Raw genomic sequence first — 26,376 nt, 5'->3', positions numbered from 1 at the left:
TTCGTCCCCCGTCTACTTACCGTTCAAGGTACACTCCAACAAGGTTCAGGTGGTGGTTAATAAGTGTTAAATTATACTTTTATATCCCTGTATTGAATGAATAAAAGTTGGTCCACTAAAAGTACATAATAGTTTTGCCTATTATATAATTAGCGTACATGTATGTAGTGTTGATTCATCTGTAGTGTGCTTAGGCCGGCCTAACTTTATACGGGTTAAAAGGACAGGCATAATCGACACTACAGATTATTTTAACCAAAGAAAAGGCAATACAATTTTAACACTTATTTTATACGAAAAGACTGGTACTTTGATGGTTTTTCAACAGGTAATGTGATGACTAATATTGTCAATACGATCATAGAGGGCGTGGATTCTTTGATTAAACAACCTGCCGGATGCGGTGAGCAGACGATGGTTAGGCTGGCACCAACTGTATACGCCATGACCTACTTAAAACAAACACAACAACAGACCGCTTACATAGAAACAAAGGGAAGTCAATGGATTAGAGATGGTATTTATTTACAGTTTTAAGTATGTACCTGTATTTTATAAATTGATGTTTGGATAAATATGATTTCAAATATGGTCTTATGATTTCAAGTATCAAATGGTCTTCTACAATGTGCGAGGTTTTTCAGAAGAAGCTTATACTTCATCATTACTTCAAACTTCATGTTTTATTTTCTTTCATGCTTTCCTTTGATTTCCAAGCAAATCACACTTTTATTATGATGGGAATGTTTTTATAGGTGTAAACAGAGAGGTTTCCCAATTCAAACAAGCCGACGGATCATATGCTGCCTGGCGAGACCGAACCCCTAGCACTTGGTAAGCCTGTTAATAATAAAATATTGTAATAACTATAGTAACTCACTTCCAGGAACTACTGAACACCGACCCGAGTATCATTTTTTAAATACAAAAACTATTGTGTAAATTTTGAAATTTTAAAACTCATACATAACGTAAACAAACAAAATAGCGGAACCATGTGACTAAAATAGTTCCAATATGTCGTCTTATTATATCAGAGGTCTGTTGCGAAGCATAAAAGCCGAGTGGATCAGATTGTGAAAGTTTCTTGTGACAGTTACTACACAGACAGTATATATATTTATCACATGCCGGTGTTGCTTGCGACTCTGTAAAACAAGGTATTGCACGGCTATGTATATTTTGACATAAGGCCATTTGTGTTGTACAAATTCGGTGTAAAGAGCGGCTATATGTTAGCGTTATGATTTTTTAAATGATTTTTTTTTCACTTTAAACAGTCTATATTTTGAGTTTGTCATAAAAAATGATATTATATTCAAGTAAGTCCATTACTTAATTTATTGAACTCGTTGATAAAATATGATTCAACTCGTTCAATAAATTCAGAATTGAACGTTCACTCATTCAATTTTCTCTTAATACTATGTTATAGGCTCACAGCATTTGTTGCCAAGGTGTTCTGTCAAGCCAGTAAGGTTGTAAATGATGCTGTTGATCAAGAAAAAGATGTAAAACTTACAATTGATTGGCTGAATAATCACGCTGAAGCTGATGGATCATTTGTTGATAATATGCCAGTAATAAACCGGGAAATGATAGTAAGATCAAACATTTTTATTCCATAGATAAATTATAAGCTCAGAATCAAATTCTGTACCAGACACTAAATTACTTTATTTTTAATCTGATAACGAGGTTATCTGATCAGGATTTGATTATTTATTTCAATCAAGTTTCATACTTAAAGTATGCATCACTTTTAATGTGTATATGAAAACGAAAGCTATGTTTATCGTTTATTAAATGAAAATAAAAGCTTTATTTATTATTCCTGAGATAAAAATAAAATCTACGTTTTCACATGTAGTTCATTATATTAAAATGAAAGCTATGTTTATTGTTTATCAAATGAAAGCTATGTTTAAAGTTGCTGAGACAAAAATGAAAGCTATGTTAATTTTATAGTTTATAAAATTAAATTGAAAGCCTTGTTTTTTGTTTATAAAATTAAAGCTTTGTGTATCGTTTCGGAGATGAAAATGAAAGTAATGTTTATAGTTTTTAAATGAAAGCTATGTTTATTATTCAATGAAAGCTATGTTTATTGTTCATGAAACGAAAATCAAAACTATGTTAGCTTTATTGTTTATAAATTGAGAATGCAAGTTGTGTGTATTGTTAAAGCTTTGTTAACTTTATAGTTTAAAAATGGAAATAAAAGTTATGTTTATAGTTTATAAAATAAACATGAAAATTATCTTTACAGTTGATAAGATGAAAATCAAAGCTATATAATTATGTTTATTGTTTATGAGAAGGAAAATGATAGCTAGTGTATCTGCTTATTTATCCTAAACAGGGACAAATCAATGAAAGAGATCCTTCCTTAACAGCCTTTGTACTGATTACCTTACAAGAATGTGGTAACAGTAATGCTGTAAGTGTTGAGTTTGCTTCAATAATTTTTCTAAGATGCTGTTAATGTTAACTTTTTAATTTATTTATTTGAAAGTAGTTTTGAACTAAATTACTCTAATAAGAAATGTACGAGTAAATAAAAGAATGATTCATGAAGATAAACTATGCTCAATTTTTTTAATAGAAATATTGACAATTTATACTTTTATTCACATAATAGACATGTTACGTTTAAATTTTACACACTATAGGTTGTTACAATATAAATATATAGTGTCATTCAAAAACTGGCAGTTTGTGTGTTTTTTCCTAAGAAAGTACCAATTAAATTCAAGTCATGGCTGTCAAGGTCAACTATTTTACCATGCTTTAATTGCTTTTTATTTATGGATTCATTCTTGGATAAAAGAACACCTATGACCAAGGACACGTGCTGTTAATTCATATTTGAGATTTGACCTTGACTATGAAATATAGGTTACACAAATTATTCTCTCTCCACTGTGGTTTACTTGAGAAATAACAAATCGAATGGAGCACCCGTAGGGAGGTGCCCCTTGTTTACTTTTGTTTTAATGGTTCTCGATGGAACTTTTTTTTACATTATTTTCACATCTGACTTACTTTGAAGTGGTTTCCTAACTGCTTCGGACCTTCCGGTAAGAATTCGAGAATAAAACAACCGCACAGAAACATAAAAGGGCCTTCAAAAAGAGATAGCATCATGTGTAAAATATGATAAACAAGATCAATTTTAATGAACGCAACTCCGATTTGTCGACCGATTTTAATTCGATTTAATTAGACGTTTCAACACAAATCGACTTATTATATTCACAAATTAAAAAATGGTTTCTTTTTCCAAAGATATTTCGATCCTTAAGTTTTGTCTAGGCCATAAGGTTTCTTTTATAAATATAAAATCAATTTTGTCGTTTTGACAAAAATTCGCGTAGCCAAAAAAAATTAAGCATTTTGAGTAATTGATTAAGAATGACAAAGAAATGGTATAGTCTTTGTGAAAAAAAAAATGAATTTGTGTCAAAACATCTGATTAATTCGAGTAAAATTCAGTCGTCTCCCACACCACCAAACCAGGTACTAAATGGAAGCCTTTAAACATTTATTTTCAACTGAAAACCAACCAAAATATTTTTGGACGTCGTTTTCTTTTTCTAGGGTGTTAATGCAACAGTCAACAGGGCAATTAAGTGCCTTGAAGATCTTTCAGAGGACATGTTAAAGAAAAATCCTTACCTGTTGGCAATTAGTACATATGCTTTAGCCATGTCCTACAGCAATAGATCAATTACATTTTTTAAGTTCTTACATGACATTAAGAAAACTGATAGGGGTAAGTTATTCCAATCGCCTTAAGTTTTCTTATTCCTTTTTTTCTTTTTAATTTTATTGTGACAATGCATTAATCAATACTCTTTAACATATTTCACTCTTTTGTGGGTTAGTTTTCTTTTAATTTGAATTCCAGATTCTATACCTAAAGCCTTGAACTACTGATCTCATCTAAAACAATGACGGATTTAAAACTTCGTATCCAGTTTGATTAAGCAAAATACATATTCATTACTTCATGATTAATAATTAAGCATTTATCTTCATTCTGTCATTACTTGTAATTTGTATAGTAATTGGACTCGTTTGTGTCACAACTGTGTAAAAACTGGTATATTTGTAGAGGGTACATTCTGGGGAAATCCGGGAGATAAACCAGCAAACGCCCATTCTGTAGAAACAACAGCATACGCCCTTCTTGCTATGTTGAAATTCGGGGACATAAAAACAAGTTCATCAATTGTAAGTTGGCTTACGTCTCAAAGAGGTGGCACAGGGTCATTTAGAACAACACAGGTAACTTTGATAGACATATTTATTTTCGAAAATCAAATCATTATAATTATGATGTTTATTATTCGGCTGTTTATCTTACTATTTTTATTAATTTGTTTTTTTTTCTTTTAATTTATATCACAGATTTCTATTTTTTTTTACTTAAATCATCATTATCATCATCATCATCATCATCATTATTATTATTATTATCATTATTATCATTATTACCATTATTATTATTATTATTATTATTATAATTATAATGTATTATCATTATTATTATTATTATTATTATTATTTTATTAATATTATTGATATTTTTAATATTATTTTTATTATTATTAATATTATTATTATGTTTCTTATTATTATTATCATTATTATTATTATTATTATTATTATTATTATTATTATTATTATTATTGCTACTACTATCATTATCATCATCATTATTTTTACTATTTTCATCAACATCTTCATCATCATTATAAATTTTATTAATTCTAATAACATCATCATCTTCATCATTATAAATACTCATATATCATCAACAGCAGCATGGTCATAATCATTTTTACTTCTATTATTATCAATATCATCATCATCATTACTATTATCATCAGTACTACTATAATTATCATCATCATGGATATTACTTTCCAATTCCTCCTCTTGCTTATTATCTATATTAGATAAAAATTAGAAATGATCTCCGTCTGTGCATCCGTGCGTTAGTGCGTCCGTTCCAATTTTTAACGTTCGTCCGTACCAATTTTGTCCGGAGCATGACTCCAAAAGTACTCGAGCTATTTTGTTCATACAATAACAGAGCACATGGAAGAAATAAGTGCAGTGTTCAAAAACAATGGGAACTCGGAATCCAAAAGACTGGGCATTTTACTTTGAGAGAAACGGAATTCAAGTAACGTGGATCTGCCGTCATTGCATTGACATTAGTACATGTATATACATGTGCCTGATTGAATGTGCAAAGAAGTAGATTTGTTATTGTTAATAGCGACAATGCTGCAACATGTAACCGTTGAAATGACGGTAACTCATTTACAACTACAAATTATAAATGAACAAAAATATTCAAAATTTAATACATGTATATTAATAGTGAAACATAAACATAAACATTCGTAGCAATGATAAAAATGTAAGTTTGTCAGTATTCATCAGTCAAGCACATGCTTTTAATAAGCACTCATGACAAATCATTATAATAAAAGCACTATTACACATTTATTTCTTGAATTGATTATCGGACGAAAACGAAAGTAGCAACTATCGTGAACCGGAAATACATATCAATGTATGCAATGTAACGGAACATTAATTATACAAATGTCATTTTACGTTGATAATTGGCTGTTATTTGACTAACACCTGTCAAACTGGCACGAGTCATCTTTCTTTAAGAAATGTAGTTAAATCTTAATTGTCACGTGATATTGTACACGGAGAACGTGGTTTAGAACGGTCCGATAAAATGTCAATTTTTACAATATTTCTAAAGGATTTAGTTAACAACATGTGGATATAAAGTAATTTCAGTATATGTGTTCTAATGTCCGATAAGAAAAAGAGTGAAAAAAGTGAACTTTTGTCTGAAAAATCAAAATATAAACGTGAAGCCACGTAACCTTTGTTAGAGGGCAATGAAACGGATTGCACGGACTACTCGTATGGTGATTTACACGAGTGTAGTGAGACGTGTAGTGATAACAAAACGCAACGGACAAATAAATATAGGAATAAAAAAAGCAAACACACTAGTGATAATACACAAACTGTATGTAATCACTTTATAGATTGGCCTATGGCTTTTCCTGCGCTCCATTCGGAATGATTCAGCCGTCATATGCTACGGGCCCGCCGCCATCCATGGGGTTCGGGTTCCCAACGCCAGGCGCTGGATTCCCTTCAAATCCACCACAATGGGCGACTGTACTCATAAATGACGTAAAAATGATAAAGGAAAAACTTCATTCTATCGATAAAATTGAGAAGTCAATTTCATCCATTAAATATAAAAATGACAGACATAGAATCAAAAATGAAATCATTCGGTACTAGGATCACTGAAACTGAAAAATGCTGTGAATACTTGTCTAAGGACAATGATTCGATGCATCGTGAATTAAAAGACACACGAAGTGACCTGAAAAATATAAAAAAAGGATTTTAACTTTGTAGAATCACAATCCACTCAGATATGCGGGATGCAGGAGAAACTTGAACAACAGGTTATAAATCTAGAAATGCAGTCACTGCAGAATAACCTTTTGTTTTATGGATTTTCCAAGGAACCAGACGAGAACTGCGGAAACCTAATAAAAGAGCTATGCAGAGATACGTTGATATTGTCTGACGCTGAAACATTTTGGTTTGAGAAACCCCCCTATCGTCTTGGAAAACGTTCGCCTTGAAAAACACGTCCTATTGTAGCGTTTTATACTCACTCATCAGCGAGAACGTGTAAGGTCCGCGTCTTTCGATCAAGCAGACGACTTGAGGGATGTAGCACGTGGGATCGGGATTCAACTACCTAGGGCAGTGTGTGATGCTAGAAGACCGCTGTATCCGAAAATGGAAGAGGCGAAAAAGGCCGGTAAATCTGTAAAATTCATCGAAACAAAATTATTCATTAATAATGTAGAATACAAACCGAGTAGTGAATACTAGAGATGTCATGAAGAGTTACCCCTAAATGTACTGTGTTGGAATGTCAACGGACTAATAAGACATATTACTGATAATGATTTTATTTCGTTTATATCTAGTTATGATTTAGTGTTTCTAAATGAGACTTGGATTTCGAAAACAAGATTTATATAGATATGATATTTTTGGATTTACTTGCATTCAACTTAATGGAAATAAGGTAAAGAACAATAGCAGAGGTAGATACAGTGGCGGTTTTTCTTTATACTTAAATAATGATATTAAAAAATATATAACTGTAGCAGAAATGAACCAATATGGATATATGTGGATTAAATTAAGTCAAGAACTATTTTCATTTAATGAAGATGTATTTATATGTCACTTGTATATACCTCCCGTAAATTCTAAGGTAATTAAACAGGAGGAATTTGATTTTTTTGAAAATTTAGAAAATGATATTTTGAAATATAACGAATTAGGCAAAATATACGTAGTTGGCGATTTTAATAGTCGCACCGCCGATTTGCCTGACTATTTTCTATTTGATAATTACTTAGACGAAAACTACCCTTTTGTTAACCGAATAAACATACCCGAACGAGTTAACAGAGACCACGTCATTGATACGCACGGGCGTCGTCTGCTGGATTTGTGTGTATCAACCGGTTTGTCGATAGCAAACGGTATGGTGTCACATGACTGCGATACGGGCGATTACACTTACTGTTCACATCAAGGACAATGTACTGTAGACTACTTACTATTACACCGTCATGATTTCGACTCATTATTGAGTTTCGAAATTCTCGATTTCAACTCATTTTCGAACCACGCGCCTTTAACGTTTAGTTTGCCTAGAAAGAATTTAAACAAAAACTATCAGTCAGTACCTTCCGTTAATAATACATTTATACAAAGACTTGTATGGGATCAAAATAAAGTCAGTCTTTTTACAGAAAATATAAATAATAAAAGAAATACGTTTTTGCAATTATCAAACGCTTTAAATATAGAACCAATAGATGTTGTTGTTGAAAACTTTTCATCGGAACTTTTAAAATCTGTTTCTGGTGTATTCAGACAACAAACAAACGAAGAAAAAATTAATACTCGCCAAAACAAAAATAATTGGTTTGACTATGCTTGTTGACGCGAAAACGTCAGTTCAATAGCGTCCGAAATATATTGCGTAACAGAGATAATGATGATATCAGACGGAACTTTGTGCACGCGCGAACAAAATATAACAAAGTTAAAAAAATCGCGAAACGGAAATTCCAAATTAACGAGGGCAAAAGACTAGAAGATCTAGCAAAGAAAAATTCTAGAAATTTCTGGAAAACCCTGAAAAAAATAAATAAGAATGTCATACACAACCCAGAATCTCTTAATATTAATGACCTACGTGATCATTTCAAACACTTTTTGGGGAAACCAGCTCAAACGATATAATTAAGTGGTAATGTCTTCGTCGGTTCCGAATTTCCGGAAATTGATATAAATTTTACAGAAACAGAGTTACCGACTTCCATTTATCGCAGAAAAATAATAATTCGCCAAGCAGTTATCAGATTACTTGCGAAATGCTTAAAACCTTATATGATATTATTTCCCCCTTTTTTTTTAAACCTGTATAACAAATTATTTAATACAGGGGAATATCCAGTAAGTTGGGGTGAAGGAATAATCGCCCCCATATTTAAAAAAAAAGATGTAAATAAGACTGAGAATTATCGTGGCATTACTCTTATTAATACATTACCAAAAACATTGTCACAATTACTTTTGAATAGGTTAACTTCCTGGTGAAACAAATATGAGGAAATTTCCAAAAACCAATTTGGCTTTCAAAAGGGTAAATCGGTAACTGATTGTATATTTATTCTCCATTGTATTATTCTTAAGGTACTTTATTCTGGGAAAACGCTATATTGCGCCTTTATAGATTACCAACAATGCTTTGATAAAATAGATAGATATTTTTATATGAAAAACTTGTTGCTGCAAATCTCAGTTCCAAATTTGTTCGAGCTATCAAATCGATGTATACTGTAGTAAAATCTTGTGTAAGGTTTAAAAATACATATTCCGATTTCTTCAATCTCAAGCAGGGAGACCCGAGCTCGCCTCTGTTGTTCATGCTCTTCGTTAGTGATATAATACAAAACTTAAATACTGACATAGATGATATATTTAGTCTAAATGAACAAAAATTATTTCTCATTCTATATGCAGATGATCAAGTGCTGTTTGCAATGTCCCCTGAAAGTTTACAGTCAATGTTAAATGACGTCGTTGTTTATAGTAATACTTTGGATTTGAAAATAAATACGTCAAAAACCAAGGTCATGATCTTTGAAAAGGGAAGAACCACAATTTTTTCTTTTAATATTAATGACACACAACTTAAAATAGTAGACTCCTTTAAGTACTTAGGAATTACTCTTTTTAAAAATGGCAATTGGTCGAGGACACAAAAATGTATTGCTCAGGACGCATCGTTTGCATTATTTAATTTGTTTCGTTTGTTTAATAACGCAGATTTTACTTTTTCAAAGAAATTTTACTTATTTGACACGTTGGTTCGTTCAGTTCTTAACTTTGGATCTGAGATTTGGGGGCATCATAAGGCCAGGGAGATAGAAGTTGTACACACGAAATATTTACGACGAATACTTTGCGTTAAACGATCAACCAAACTATCGGCACTATATGGTGAAACTGGGCGTTTCCCCTTGAAATTGTGCTAAAGATTACTATGTTAAAATACTGGATGAAAATATTATCGCAAAACTCAAATTCACTGATTTTACAGACATTTCTAATGCTTAAAAATGACACTGATTTTAATAGACATTACGCACGAAATAACTGGGCGTATCAAATCAAGACTATACTAGATAGCCATGGTTTTAGTTATATTTGGGTTCACCAATTTGAAATCGACATTCCTTTCGATGAAATTAAGAAAAGAATTTATGATTCATACATGCAAAAATGAGGAAATTAATAATTCAAATCGACTTAATTCATAGCGATATATAAACATGAATTCGAGCTTGAGAAATACCTTAATATCATCTACGAAAATAAATACCGAATAGCATTAACTAGATTAAGAACTTCGTCACATAGCTTAAATATTGAAACTTGAAGATATAATAACATCCAAAGAGAAGATAGATTATGTAGGTTATGTAATATATATCAAATTGAATCGGAATACCATTTTCTTCTAGTTTGTCCTTTTTATCGTGATTTGAGAAAAAAATATGTTCAGCATTATTTCTCTCACTGGCCAAATATCAAGAAACCTGAGTTACTATTATCATCACGTTCGAATAAAACTATTTATAATGTAGCTAAATTTATATACTATGCGAATCTAAGTCGCGACGCGTAAATAAAAGTTCATACAGCATGTTCAATCTATAATTAGTTTAACTCACGATTTTTTCCCGTATTTAGTTGGTTTTCTACTAGATAGAAGTATTTTAAGTATTTACACGCGCACGAGAATCTCATTTTACGCGCGGGAGGTATAATGAGAAACCTTGTGTAGCTGATCAATTTATATTTAAATGACCAGTCTTTTTTCTTGTATCAAAAGTAAAATATTATCAATTTAGTATTAATCATTATTGATAATCATGTACTCTTCTGTAAACCATGTTCTCTTTGTATATTATACTCTGTATGCTAAAAACATAGTAAAATGTTTAATGTTGAATAAACTATTATTGTATATTGTATTGTAATTTAGTTATCTAAATGTTAAAACCAATTATGTCCGGAAACCGATTAAAGCCACTTTTACGATGTGTTAATAATACATGATGACCGGCAATTAAAATTACCATGGAACGTGTGAATCACGAGTGACAAAATCTCACCGACCTTTGATCAGTCGGCTGTTTTCACACTTCGACTAATTGAGATGAAAAAAATGTGGGATAAAGTTGACAGGACCAAAATTTTCTTTTCGAGTCAAGTCAAGTCAAGTCAAAAACATTTTATTCTCTCATTCCATGTACAAACATGACATTATGGAGTAATAAACATGAATAAAGTATAATGAGGCTCAAATAGCAGTTAATTAACATACTAGCGAAAAATATAATAGAATTGTGCTTCCAGTTTTTAAGTACGTGGAGAGCTAAAACTGTTGTGTATATATATTATTAAAACATATTAAGTAATAAAGAAAGCTTGTATTACTTTCAAAGGTATTGTTTCATTTTTCTCGTCACACACACACACACACACACGCGCGCGTAAAAGGTATGGTATTAAGATGCGAATAGTAGATGAGGGGAGATAACAAAAATAGCTTTGTAGGTAGATGTTGTTGCATTTACTTCTCTCTAGTTAAAGTGTTAGGTAATATTCAAGTGTTTAGTTATACAGAGTGAATTTGAATATGATCTAGAAAAACTTTCTGATCGGCGGGAACTGGGGTCTCCGTCTACTCTATCGTGGACCTGAACTCAATCAGAGCACGACCTGGGACATGGAAGCTCCAATAAGGTCTTCCTGCGATGAAACGCGCCCCAGGCCGTGCCAGGTGCACTCCTGTCCCTCGGCTTCCCAATGGCGGTCGGGAGACAGGAGTACCCCCGACTTCACGGTGAGTCCTATACAAAGGTGTCGGAGGCCACAGTTCCCACACGATCTTTTAATATTTAATTAGCGAAAAGCTTAATCATAGGCCCAAAGAGGGAAAAAATAGTTCTTTTGTATAATGTTGATAGAAAAAACACATTTGCATATAGTGAAAAATAGCATTAGATATTGAGATACGAAAGTGTAGTTGGTTTTTACTTCTTAACCTAGACAACTTCTTCTGACCTTTCATTTAGAAAAATCAAAGATCTGTGGTCTAGTTGAAATGCGGGATACTATTAATGAGTGCCACTAGGTCTCCCAAAACGAAACAGAGACTTTGCAGCGCTTTTGATATTCGGAGAAAAAAAGTTCTATTTTAATTATTACATAGTGGTCAATGCCTTAAATTCTACTTAGTATACACTTAACAAATTTACATAATTTGAGACGTTCCTGTTTATTGTGAGTATTCATTAATTCATATGTTTTGATCATATTTGGTCTTCTAAAATAATAAGGTTTTAAGAAGCGTTTACGCTCATTTTCATTCGAATACACAGGTGTCTCGGTAAGTCAAAATTTGACCTAAGCGGTGTTAAAATACAAAGATAAAGCAGGAAATTTGACGGGACTTAAGAAATTTTTCAAGTAACGCGGAATTTTGAGTAAAGCGATTTTGACTTATTGAAGGTCAACTGTAGTCTCCTTAACCTACTATTAAAGTAATTCCACTTTATCAGATTTTCTTGTCTTAACCATAACTCAAAAAGTAGTTGAGGAATTCTTTTCAAAATTTTATACACTGGCATAGCACATAAGTAGGAAGTGCAGGGTGCAATAACAATAACTCTTCCTTTCCTACTTTAAGAGTTGTTTCCCGTTACTAGGTTTACTTGTAAAATTTGGTTCGTAGCACAACTGCAAAAGAAAATGTTTTTATAACTTTCATACACTGACATAGTACATAGGAAGAAAGTGAAGTGTTTAAGTTCAATAACACTGCCTTGCTTAGTTTTAGATTTTTTTTTCCTTTGTTGGATTTTTTCGAAAACTGTCGGACGCATAACTAATACAGTGCATGAGGGACGTTCTGCAAACTTAAGACACTGACAAAGCACAATTATAAGAAGTGCAGTGTGCAAGAACAATAACTCAATCATACCTTCTTTTAGAGTTATTCCTCTTTTTCAAAATTTATTTTAGAGCATAACTCAAAAAGTACTTGAATGATTTTCTTCAAACTTACCCATTACTATGTAAGCAATTTGTAAAAATGACTGTTGTCATTCGAAATCCTCCTGCTACAAGTTCAAATTGCTATGAAAATACATGATGACCGGGATTTAAAATTACCATGAAACATGTGAATCACGAGTGACAACACCTCATCATGATGTCGCCGACCTTTGATCAGTCGGCTGTTTTTACACTTCAACTAATTGAGATGAAAAAAATATGGGACTTTAATTGACGGGACCAAATTTTCTTTTCGACTACACAGGAGTCTCGGTAAGTCAAATTTGACCTAAGCGGAGTTAAAATACAAAGATAAAGCAGTAAATTTGACGGGAATTTAGAAATTACTCTGTAAGCAATTTGTAAAAATGACTGTTGTCATTCGAAATCCTCCTGCTACAAGTTCAAATTGCTATGAAATGATAAAAGATGCTTCAATAATCATCAATTTTGGCACAAATATTAACTGAATCGTTGCCTTTGTAACGGCATGCCCAATCTTAAATTTCATTATACCATTAAATTTCATGTTACCACTGCAATTAAGGGACATCTTAAAATTGCCAAAAATCACTATTTTGCTTTGATTTATCCATCAAACTGATTTCAAAGTGCTGCAACTTCTCAATGAATTTAAATAGTGTCAAAGATTTATCAGCTTTTGTTACACATTACCCTCTGCTCGACCTGAGGTCAATTATAGCCTATCTCAAGTCTCAAATCTTCTTGGCGATGAAGGGGGTTCTGTCCCTCTTCAAAACCCTAAGCAGAAGGGGAACACCCCCTTCTGGAACCCCCTGATGTATCTTTTTGATAGGGCACGGCGCCGAAAGAGTGATCACTTTTTTAACATCAGATCTTAAGCAATTTGTAACCATTTGATGCCTCAAAAGGGGACGTATATGCATGACAAAACGTCTTTATGAAGTAATGGGTTAAAACACTGACATAAATGAAACGAGATGAATAAATCACATATTAATAGTTATACTAAAACTACTCTTTTTTGTCTTACTTTGAAACTGTACTTAGCATTAGTAGCATGACCTTAATAATACGGCATTTTAAGAGTTTCCTCTAACCAAGTAATAACATTCATGTAACTTCTTCAAGGCGAGTGGATTAACCTTGTATAATACCTTGTTATTACTATAATTGTTGTTAAGCCTTGTTATATAACGTCAAACCATTAAATCCTATACAGAATATTTGCAAAAGAATTGGAAATTTATTGTTGAATGTTTTTGTCAATTGTCTAGGATACAGTGGTCGGCCTGCAAGCTTTGTCTCAGTACAGCATCGTTACCTATTCTCCAGATGTTAATCTAAAGGTTTTCTTTTTCGCAGACGGCACGATGTTTTCATCAGTAAGAGTAACTAAAGAAAACGCTATCTTACTAAAAAATATATCAAGGGTAAGACATATTTTCAAAATTTTGACAGTGGCCTAGTTGATAATGGCATTTAATCCCATTCAACTACCTCTAGTCGTTGTGGAAAGGAATCAATGTGATTGATTCTTTAATATGAAATGAGTAGTTAGCTCTTTTGAAGATCTGTAGTCCTATTCATGCTTATGGCATGCATGTCCAAGTATTGTCAATGAACGGATACTTAAAATCTGAATTTGATTTAAGCAGTGTTGATGTGTGCGTGTGTGAGTGCATGCCTTGTGTGTCAAAACGAAATCAGAACAAATCAAAGTTTGAAAACAAAAATATTCTTTTGAAAAAAATAGAAGGCATACGAAAGTGAAATTAAATATGTGTTATAGTCTCTTTATAAATATAAGATAAACATGTTTAGAAGTCACACAAAGTAGATATGTTATGTTTTAAACTCTATAACTATACGTGGTCGCAATTTGAAAATATTATGTTATTATAAAAACTGGCAGTTTTTGAAGAAAAGACCTGTGATTAAAATATTTTCAGTTGAAAATTACATAGATTTCAAAACATTTCTGTGCATAAAAAATATTTAACTAAGGATGAGTTTAGTATATCTTTAAACCGGATGGCATACTAAATAAAACATTATTTCCTTTCTTTAATAGTTACCTGTTGAGACAAAAGATAACAAACTTACGGTAAAAGTTCAGGGAACTGGAAGTGCAGTTATGTCAATTGATCTCCGTTATAACAGGCCAGCCACTGCGGAAGAATCTTGTCCCTTTAAAATCACTGATATTGATGTTCAAGAGGTGGAAGATCTACCGATTGATACCAATTTGGCAAAAGAAAGGTAAAAACATAAACGTTTTTCGATTTCCGTTTATTAGTTAAACTTGTTCCGAAATATAACTGTGTATATTTGTATATAAAGTAAAAACATATCAAGGCTATCAGTTAAGAAGAACTTTTAATGAAAATGCGTGACACATAACTTAAACCGTATTCTGTTGTTTCTACTTTCCTGCTTTAAATGTGTGACATACTCAATCAGATAAGAGTGACATGCACTTATCATGGAGATATTTTAAATATTTGTTTTCCTAATAAATTGAATTAATGTTATTAGCCGAAAATAATCGAGTTTGAATCACTGTATGTAACGATTTAAACTATTTTTGTAGTCAACGTTCAAGTGAAAAAAACGTTGAAAACGATTTGTTTGAATGTTTCTTTATTTTCAAAACCTATCTTGGTTATTTCTTCAAATAATTCTATATAGTCCAAGAGATGGCGGGGTTTTATTGCAATTTACCGTATCACCAAAAGAAACATTGCCATTATAAAGCATATTATTTGTAGTTTCCAAAAACCCATTTTTTAAGTTACACAGCCCGGGCAAAAGTACAAAAATCCAAGATGGCCGCCAATATGGCCGCCAGAAATTACTAAATACCATATAATTTTTGTTTCTTGATTTTTTACATACGGATTTTGTACAAAGAAGTTTCAATTGCACAATATCAGATAAAATATGGCTAATTTATGTTTCAATCATGCAAAAATAACAATTATATGGCAAACTTTTAAATTATCACTCTCAATTTACCAAAAAAGTGGTAAAAAATGGCATTTTTTGACAATATGATGACTTTCGTTTTTCTGTATTTACACAATATAAACAAAAATGCATTTAAAGTGTTTGTACTTTATCAATTTAACATAGTTAGACAAGTTAAGCATAAAAAAATCATTTTCTGGGCATTTATGCCGTAAGAGTAGATCTTCAAAAGTGGGTGGGGTAATATCACAGAAAAAAAAATTAAATTACAATGTTCTCAAAACTTGCCTTTACTTTATAATTTCAGTTTAATGTATAGGAAATTGTGTTTTAGTTGTATGTTCTTTATCATTTTAACATTTGTTGATAAGTTAAGCATAAAAATTCATAACCTGACGCATTTATAACAGAAGTGTACAGCTTCAAAAGTGGATGGGGTAAAATAACCCCAAGAAAGCCCGTTCAAAATTAATAAAGTCCTTAAACTTGCCCTTATTTCACAATTTTAGTGCAATAATAATATATTAATTGAATTTTGTGGTAAAATATAAAATAAATATTTATTACAGTTAAGAAGTAAATAAACATCATGTCATAGCAACCCTTTAAGATAATCACAATTAACCAAAACTTTAACAGGTAAAATAACACAGTTTTTGCATTTTGTTGCCTTTTAGTATATCTTTTTGACACAAAGTAGAAGAGTTGTGCTACAGTTGTATTAGCTGATTATAGCTGTATTAGTTTGGCGTAAAAATCATTACAAGAGAATGTATCACACAGGGATAGAGTTAAAAAAAATGGGTCCAACAAAACACTTTCAAAATTAAAGTGATAATTGAACATGCTTTTACTTTTTAATGTTTAATAGTCATGTTTTGCCATTTTCTGACAATAATTATAAATAAATTATGTTAACGATGAACCTAGCATAGTCATATTTTGGTTAAACACGTTTATTGCAGATATTTTTGTGAAATCTACGAAATTCTTACTGAATATTTTTTAATAAAAAGTTTGGAAAGCTGTACTCCATATTGTTGGTCAAGTTAATATGGTCCTCACTAAAAAACGCCAATTATAATGACGTTATGTATTTATACTGTGTTTATCTATAGTGTATGGAGAAAAAACGTATCAAATCTTGTATGTTTGTTCTCAAAAAGATGTTTATTTTATGTTTAAAAAAACAGGCTGTATTGCAATTACAAGTATTTTCAAATTTCAGTTTATAAATTCTTTAATAAACTAAGAAAAAAAAACATCATTTAAATGTTTTATTTATTATAATTAATTCACACATAAATGTATGAAAACAAAATGCTAGTATTTTTGTAACTTTTGTTTCATCTTTGTAACATAAAATAGATTTAAGTGTCTTTAATTTAAATTGTCGCGAGGCATGTGTCTCAGAAGAGTAGCACTAAAAAGTGTGTGGGATAAAATTGAACTTAAACCTGAAGACATCACGATGCTTATACAACATACACTTATGGGCAGATACAGTTTTTATTACGTTCTTTCTACCAAAAAATGTAATTTCATTAATTCTGATACATGTTTACAACACCTGTACATAATTGGTTATGTTTTTGTTAAAGGCCCATTATGCCTCAGACAAGCTTTTATCTTCCTTTCTCTAAACCTTTTTATAAATTTTGTTATAGGTTTATGTTATCCATATCGTTACTCACTGGCCAATCACCAGAACTTTTTTTATCTGTTACATTTTTGCAATAAGTAAAGTGAATTAGTATTTTGTATGGAAGCTAAAATATTACTTTGCTTACATTTTGCTACATTTACTACAAAGAATTATAGATTTATCGCTGTTTTATTCAGGTAACAAGCATCTTATTTTCTCTTAAACCATTATTTAATTTATTTGTTTTTGAGGCATAATGTGCCTTTGATAAAGGTAAGAAATTTTGCATCATAATTACAATCAAGAACAAGTGCATTAAAAACATCAAAAGACACACTTATATATTAATCAAGAACCATGATATCTTTGTAATGCATTTTGTGAGAGTGTAGTTGTGAAATTTGATATAAACACATCATCATTTTTTAATTTGACAAAGGTAACAAGTATTGTCATTTATAAAATTAGCAATCATATATGAATAAGTTTAGCAAAAGTTGTGAAAGTAACTGCACACAAAACATTCAAATAGTTAAAACATGTTTAAGCTATCAATACTTGTCACAGAAATACATACATCTTGAAAGTATGCACTAATACATTCTGTACAAAAGTCGATTTAAAAGCAACAATTTTCACATAAAGCAACCGACCAGCATTTAGTTGTAATTTACATCTATAAGTACATAGTCGCTGTTTCCTTCAGATCCACTAGCTATGTTATGTGTAGTCTCACTATTCAGCAGAAATAAGATTTTAAATGTCAGTACTTTGGGAGTCACACTGAGAACTGACTGTGTAGATGGGAAAAATGATGCATCAGCTCCTGACAGTTTGATCAATCTGGGATGTTATATTTTTTATCCTTGAAAATCGTTCAGCACAATAACATTGCTGTGCTGCATAGTTTTAGTTTCTTCTTTTTGACTTTTTTCCTGTTGGGTAGTTCTAGTATTCCTTCGTGATTACTGAATATCACCATTAAGGATGTGTTGCCTGACTTAAGAGTTCTCCTTTGTTGGCTTTTATCTGATATTAAGACTTCATAACCCTATTTTAAAAAGTTCAGTTATTAAGTTCAACATAATTTTCATATTTAGGCTACACGCATTATTTTACTTGGGTTCATACACTGTTTTTCATGGAGTGTCGCAATAATTACATTAAAGATCCCTTGATTACCGTCTTATGAACTTGTCTACGGATGCTTAAAATTTTAAGTTTCACTATTATAATTTCATTACATTTTTGTTTAAATACTGAATTTTGCTTGGAGGACGTTGTTAGAAGCTTGCATATATCACTGCTGTCCAAAAAATAGGCATAATCGAACCGGGCGTAAGTGTGCCATATTGTGTATCTTTCTATTTGCTTGTACGATTTTGAGCATATGTATTCTAAACAATGCTTGTCTGGCATAAGTTATAGGTGTTAATAGGGAAAAAATACAATCCCTAAAGAACTTCCAATAAACAGTAAAATTGAAAATGTTGCAGACTTGGTTTGATTGAGCCTGTTCATGGATGGTACTGGATAGTGCAAACTACCGTCCACACCCCATTAGCACCTCCTCAATGATGATTCAACCTTCAGCATGAAATAGTAAAATTTGAATTTTGAAACATTCGCAGATGTGTTAAAACTGAGGTCATCATGGAAAGCTCAATGTGACTTATTTCAGCCAGTACATTAAACGTGGCGTATGGTCCCACAATTAACTCGACCTAAACATGCAACACATCTGTTGTCCAGACAAGAGTATCAACGCATGAAATGAAAAATCAGGGGTGACTTTGAGCAACACATCTTGTTTTAGCGTGATACACATCAGATCAATGTTAAAAAAAGTTATGTATAATTGTAAAAAAATCATCCATGAAAGACAATGTTGTTGGAAAGACAACGCCATCTTTTAATCATATTATGAATACGGAAGTTCAAGTGTGACTTGATTTTTGAATGTGACACATCGATCTAATGTCAAAAAACATTTTATTAAGTTATTTAAAAAATCCATCCAGGAATGACATAATTATTGACTTGACATGACCATCAGTGCACAATGTATGCAAAACATGCAAAGGTATGGACCACACTCAAAGTAAGGAATATGGAAGCACTGTACAAATAATAATTCCTTTCAATTTTTTGTAGGGGAGGGCATAAAATGCTGCTTTTATTTTAAGTATTGAAATTGACTGTTTTCTTTTGTGCAGAATGTATTAATGCATCTATACTTCATTGTACTTATATGAATATATGTATTTAAATTGTGTTTTAAGTTTAATTGATATGATAAAGACTTAAATACCTTTTGCTATCCACTATTGCAATTTTCTATGACTGTGATTTTATTCAGTATGATATTTGCACAACATTCATTAATAAATGCTCCTTTCATCAATGACAATAACCATTTCTCTTTTCTTTCATGTTAGATATTATAGTAGTCAAAGTTAAAATGATACCAATCAACCAAAATTAAAGTTTATATCAAAATGTAATGAAACCGAATATCCATTTTACAACTTTTGCTGGAAGATCATTATCAAAAAATCTTTTCAAAAAAGTGTTTATCCATACAATATTTTTGTTTTCAAAACATAAAAAATGCCATCATATAATTGTTAAACATATATTATAGAACAATAAAAGCAAGTTGATGAACATTATATTTAATGGTTTAGGTGTTATTATTCCCTATAGAGTTTTAAAACTATAAGATATATGATAAGGTATAACTACTTTCAATGACTTGTCAAGAGCTCTATAATCAACTGATAAAAGACAGACAACTATGAAATTATTTTATTCTACGATATATCTAAAGGCAACAAAATCTCAAAAATGTGTTTCGGTACCATTCATTTTTTGTGATAATTTTAAATTGCGATGACTTGATGTTTCTTTCTTCTTTAATGTAATACAATCTTTATATTTCTTATCACAAAATTCAATTACATGATAAATACACTAAAATTGAAAAGTAAAGGCAAGTTTTAGAAGCTTAATAATTTGAACTTTTTTCTTCTTTTTTCTCCTCTTTCTTTCTCGGTTATTTTACCCCACCCACTTTTGAAGCTGTACTCATCTGTGATAAATGATCAGGTAATAAATTGTTAAGCTTAACTTATCAAGAAATGTTCAAATGATAAATAAAATACAATTAAAACACAATCTACTATACATTAAACTGAAATTATAATGTAAAGGCAAGTTTTGGGAATATTGTAATTTTGATTTTTTTTTTCAATAATTTTACCCCACCCACTTTTGAAGATCTAATCTTACGGCATAAATGCCTAGTAAATGATTTTTTTATGCTTAAATTGTCTAACTATGTTAAATTGATAAAGTACACACACTTTAAATGCATTTTTGTTTATATTGTGTAAATACGATAAAACGAAAGTCATCATATTGTCAAAAAATGCCATTTTTTACCACTTTTTTGGTAAATTGAGAGTGATAATTTAAAAGTTTGCCATATAATTGTCATTTTTGCATGATTAAAACAAAAATTAGCCATATTTTATCTGATATTGTGCAATTGAAACTACTTTGTACAAAATCCGTATGTAAAAAATCAAAAAACAAAAATTAAATGGTATTTTGTAATTTTTGGCGGCCATATTGGCGGCCATCTTGGATTTTTGTACCTTTTCCCGGGCTGTGTAACTTAAGAAATGGGTTTTTAGAAACTACTAACAATATGTTTCATAATGGCGATGTTTCTTTTGGTGATACGGTAAATTGCAATAAAACCCCGCCATCTCTTGGACTAATAGGGATGAAAGAATAACATACAGCTTATGAATACGTTTGTATTCTTTATTTCCTCTAGTACAATTCATGAATGGAATAAAATCAATCTGAAAGATTACAATCTTGCTTTATTGCACAGCTCTCCTGTGTATTCTATTGTTTCTGTTTCAAATGTGTGACAAACTTACTCCGATAAGATTCGTCTCACGCACTCCTGAATATATTGACTTCAATTTATTTTTGAAAAAGAGTAAGCTATCTCTTTTTGACTGCACTAATATTCAAAGATAAATGAATGAAAGGGCAGTGCATGAAGGTACCTAAACTCGAGTAAAATTGAGCAAGGAACTTAAGTTTGTGATTAACAGAAATCATTTTTGAACATACCCACCATCAAAACCTTTCAATATTGCACGATATAGCACTAACGTATTTTTATGGTTTATAGAAACTGTGACGTGTGTGGCCACTGTGCGGGCGTTTACGATTATGATGACTACGACAGCGATAATTTTAGAGATCGGCCAGAAATAGAACCTAAGATAAACAGTAACTTTGGAAGAAAGAAAAGAAACACAGACATACGTATCAGTGCGACAGCTCAGAAAAAATGCATTCGTTTCAGCGTAAGGTAAGCATTTTCTGTATAAGCTTTTGGCTAAGTAAGCATCACAAAAATATGTATTTTTTAAGGAAGCACATTTAATTGAAAACTGATAAGATGAAACATGTGTCTGCCGCTAACACTTTTAGATTCTCCGTCATCCAGGGGTCGCTACCAAGATCGTCGGGCAAGACGAAATTGTCAGAATAAATTTTCTTTCGAGCATTGAGTCTAATAGTTATTTGTCTATCAACGCTGATTCAGAAATTATGATGAATAAGTAATTGGCTACTTGCTAGTAGTTGGTGATTTCTTCTTAATTATACAGGAAAGTGGGTAAGGTGGACTGTTTTCTCACATAAACCAAAAAAAAAACTGTGTTAAAGATAGACGTTTAAACAAGATACAAGTTGTCAATATGCACCAGTCGTACATTCTTAATTCGGTATCAAAAACGATGAATGATTTATTTGTAAAATGGTAACATTCATTTTATAGTATTTTAATTTCAGTTAAGGTCATATATATATAACCTTATATAATAATATGAATTGTATTGTAAAGTTATACAGAAAGCGTTAAGACCATATCGGGACTATGCTGAGCAATGTTGTCCGTTAACACTCCGTGCAATAATTCTCAATTTGAATATCAATTTTTGTATAAATTGTCGTTTAAGGTAATATTTTAACAAGAAGTATGATAATATGTGTATTATTGCAGTTTGCTGTACAGTTAACTTACAAGATTTCTATTGAGAGTTCGATTCCATTTATAGATAAGCTGAAGTGAATTGTTTTTTCATAACCCTGCGCCGCTGTGTAATCATCAGAATATAAATTCACAGATACATGTATACCGTGTTTGAGACATTTTCTTGAAAGTTTGTTAAGATATTTAAATTATTCTGTCAATAACAGATTGTAAATTGAGTCGTCATTGGTGGCAGAAGTGTGAAGAAGATGTTTTATTTGTATTTTTGTAGCTCTATGAATGATAAAACATATGGTATGTCTATTGTGAAGTTTGGACTAGAAACAGGTGTTGAAGTGATCAAGTCTGATATAGAAAAGGTTAATATTTTGTTATTCAAATTTTTCTTGATGACTAAATAATTCTCACACTGGTTCTAGGTGTCAGTAGTGTGATGATACACTTTCCATTTAATGTCATGATCCATGTGAGTCAAACTTGATCAATGATTTTTAGGGTAACTATAAAGTGAAACTATCTTATTTTTGTTCGACAATACATGCATTTTTGTCATGTTCGCAATGAAAATGTCAAAAGCAATATGAAATAACTCAAGGAAGGTCTTTTCATGACTATTAATAAGTAGATGATTATCTTCTATGAGTAAAGTGTTAAAACATTTAAGTTCAGTGGAGGCTTGGTAGAGTGGTTAACGAGTCGGACTAGTAATTGAATTACTGTTGGCTGCGTGGATTTGGACCCAGTCAGGAGCAAGACGTTTTTTTACTTGAGCAAAAAACTTAACATTCATTGCTTAATGCTAATTGGCTCGAAAGTGTTTCAATAAGCTAAAAGCTTCCAACACAATTGAACTAAAATAAATTTGTATAAACAAGCAGTTATTCTGCTGTTTGTGATAAGTGTTCACTTTGCCATGATGCTTTTGATTTAAATTAGAATTTCAAATAGTTAAAAAACATTGTCTCTTCACATGCCTTCATGTTATATTAAGAAAACTAATAAACGGTTGTAAGACATTTGTTAAAAGGTTAAACAAGATTTGTTTGTACATGGCAGATAACTATATAAATGATTTGTTTAACAGTTCTGAAAGTATGGTTCGTAAGAAAACAATTAATATGTTTTTGATACTTCAAATTAATAAATAATCATTTTTTATTGCAGCTCGTTAAAGAGAACAACACAAACATTGCACACTACGAAATGCCATCTGACGGAAAAGGTTTTATTGTGTTCTACTTACACGAGGTTTGTTCTCATTTCCATTGCTGCTGCATTTTAACAAAGCACAAACTGCTCAAGATGGGCTATTGTGATCACACACAGTCTGTTCATACATCCATCTGTCCGTCAACATTCTCTTCAAACATCATACCGTTAACTGTTTTGCAGGAAGGTACTTTTGATGAATCCCGGCCTGATAAATATATTTAAATAAATACATATTTATTGAAGGAAAATAGCTGCAGTGGCATTTTCAAAACAAAACTAAAGTAATATATGGAGGATAAAATATTGAATGAGTGCAGGTTCAGCGCTGAATTTATTGAACGAGTTGAATTAAATAATATGCAAGAGCCTTTTGCGAGCATTAAATTATTCTTTTCAACGAGTGAAGTAAATTTTATAATTTCCGACGATATTTCCACTTATTTAAGATACACTCCTTTTATTGGCATTTAGATATAGTCGATGTACAACGAAAATTGTATTTCTTTAATTTTTACTATGAAATTATCAAAATGTTATTTCTCTTATTACTAGAAAACATGTGATTAAATTGATAAATTGTTATTATATTTATAATGGTATAAAGAGAGCAAAATCAAGTGACTTGCAAAGTCAACAATTACCACCATCCTGATATCAAGGGCAGTTGACCCAGAACCCCAGCTGTGAGGAATTTCAATGAATTTTTAAACGTGAATGTAATGTATTAATAAGGAAAAGAGGGATTGAAAGTAAAAGGTGGAGGAAAATACTCTTACACGATTGAAATATATCTGACGATAAACCATTTACAACTACACAATTAATTGATAGCATCAATCCATTAATTAGAACAACCAATCTTTAATCAGAAGTCATTTGATTATTAAGGATTCTTTATTCAACAGTATCTGAAACCTTCTATCAGATTTGAAAATGGCGGAAGAATACCGGAAGTTATGTCGGTCTTTAAAGCGTCCCATATCTACGGTTTCCTCCACCTTTTACTTTCAATCCCTCTTTTCCTTATTAATACATTACATTCACGTTTACGTATTTTACAAGATTTAGGATGAAAAGACGAACACTCAAGATATTAATGAATATCATTCTTTTGTTTATGGAGTTTAGAAGATCATCTATAAACCTGTTTGAAAACCCTTAATATTATTCACAATTTTTCACTGCCGAAAGTCATTTAACAAGAGCCTTGTTTGAGCCGGGTGATGCTCCCCGAATAGGTTTTGGACACAGGAAAGTACACCTCTCATAGTTTCAGAGTTATGTCCCTGGAAAAAGTTCAAAGTGCAATAATTCGGAAATAAGGCAAGGCAGAGTTACTGTTCTTTGCACTGTACTTCTAATCAATGTGATCGATCAACCTACAAAGTTTCCTGATGTACCTCTTATGATTTCCCAGTTATGTCCCGGACAACTTCAAAAAGTAAAAATAAACAAAGGGCAATAACTCCAAAATTAGGCAAGGCAGAGTTATGGTTCTTTTGCACTGCACCTCTACTCAATGAGATCCATTTACCTACAATGTTTCATCTTGATATCTTTTATAGTTTTAGAGTTATATTCCGGACAAAGTTCAAAGTGTTAAAATTAACAAAGGGCAATAACTCCAAAATTAAGACAAAAAGAGTTATTGTCCTTATGCACTGCACATCTACCCATTGAGATCTATTGACCTTCAATGTTTCATGTTAATATCTCGTATAGTTTTAGAGTTATGCCCCGGACAAGAATTTTCTATAAGGGGAGATAATTCAAAAAGCGGGCAAAATAGAGTTATGGTTCTTTGACACTGCACTCCCCCTCAATGCCCTCTACCACTGTATGAAGTTTCAACAAATTATCTCCAAGGCTTTTCAAGTTATGCTCCGGACAAGACAACGAACGGACAGACGGACAAGGCGCAGACTATATGCTCCCCCAAAATTTTTCGGAGAGCATAAAAAGTGATCCTAGATAATAAAGAAATCACCTATTTAATATTTCCTTAGATATATATTTTTCTCAAAATTCATATTAGAAAATATTGCTAATTTCTATATAACCTCTTTATAAATAAAAAAAATATTTTGACGGCACACAAAGTAGATAATTATGTTATTTTTTTTGCAATCCTTCACGCTGTAGGTGGTCACAATATGAATATATAGTGTCATTAAGAAACTGACAGTTTTTTATAAAGAAAAGACCAACTTTACTTGACCTGTCCTAGAGAAACACAGCTTCCAATACATAGTTTATTCATTCTTTATTTCAAGTTAGTCACATTCAGTAAGAATTTGGATTTCAATAAAAAAAAAAATTTCTTTTATTAACATATTTTACTCAAGAGTGAGCACATCTTTATTATTTGACATAACATTTAATACAAGTGTACATTCAAGTAATCCTTATGTTTTCATTTATACTTTACCAGATTTCTTCTAAAAAGAGACGAAAATTCATATTTTCGGGGGTTAGAGGACACTTTTGATGGAGAAAAAGTTTCAAGACAACCATCTTCAATTTATGTATAACGACTACTACAACCCAGGTTTGTTTGTTTTAGTTGTTTAATATAAGTCGATTTTAACACATTTTATTCATATATTTGCTGTTGCTCAAGATTACCGAATTTCCTTGAATTAAAAAAAAACATTATTCTCTAGCTTTTCCACAAAAGGACTGACAAAAAAAAACACGT

The 26,376-nt window shown here is 31.4% G+C and overlaps 1 protein-coding gene across 1 annotated transcript; it reads left to right on the top strand.

Moving 5' to 3' along the window:
* Positions 1 to 309: 309 nt before the first annotated feature.
* LOC132734211 (complement C4-like) lies at positions 310 to 26,166 on the top strand. Its single transcript, XM_060720907.1, has 12 exons — positions 310 to 517; positions 756 to 834; positions 1,436 to 1,601; positions 2,363 to 2,440; positions 3,601 to 3,775; positions 4,118 to 4,290; positions 14,046 to 14,201; positions 14,843 to 15,030; positions 21,597 to 21,779; positions 22,738 to 22,825; positions 23,631 to 23,714; positions 26,110 to 26,166. The coding sequence occupies exons 1-12, from the start codon at positions 337 to 339 to the stop codon at positions 26,164 to 26,166; spliced, it is 1,608 nt and encodes a 535-aa protein (XP_060576890.1). The 5' UTR covers positions 310 to 336.
* The last annotated feature ends 210 nt before the right edge of the window (positions 26,167 to 26,376 follow it).

The sequence above is a fragment of the Ruditapes philippinarum genome, unplaced genomic scaffold, assembly GCF_026571515.1.
Source record: "Ruditapes philippinarum isolate M1 unplaced genomic scaffold, ASM2657151v2 ctg2565_1_1_1_1, whole genome shotgun sequence".
NCBI classification, from domain to species: domain Eukaryota; kingdom Metazoa; phylum Mollusca; class Bivalvia; order Venerida; family Veneridae; genus Ruditapes; species Ruditapes philippinarum.
Note: the sequence above shows the minus strand (reverse complement) of the source record. Positions and strands in the feature narration are given on the sequence as shown.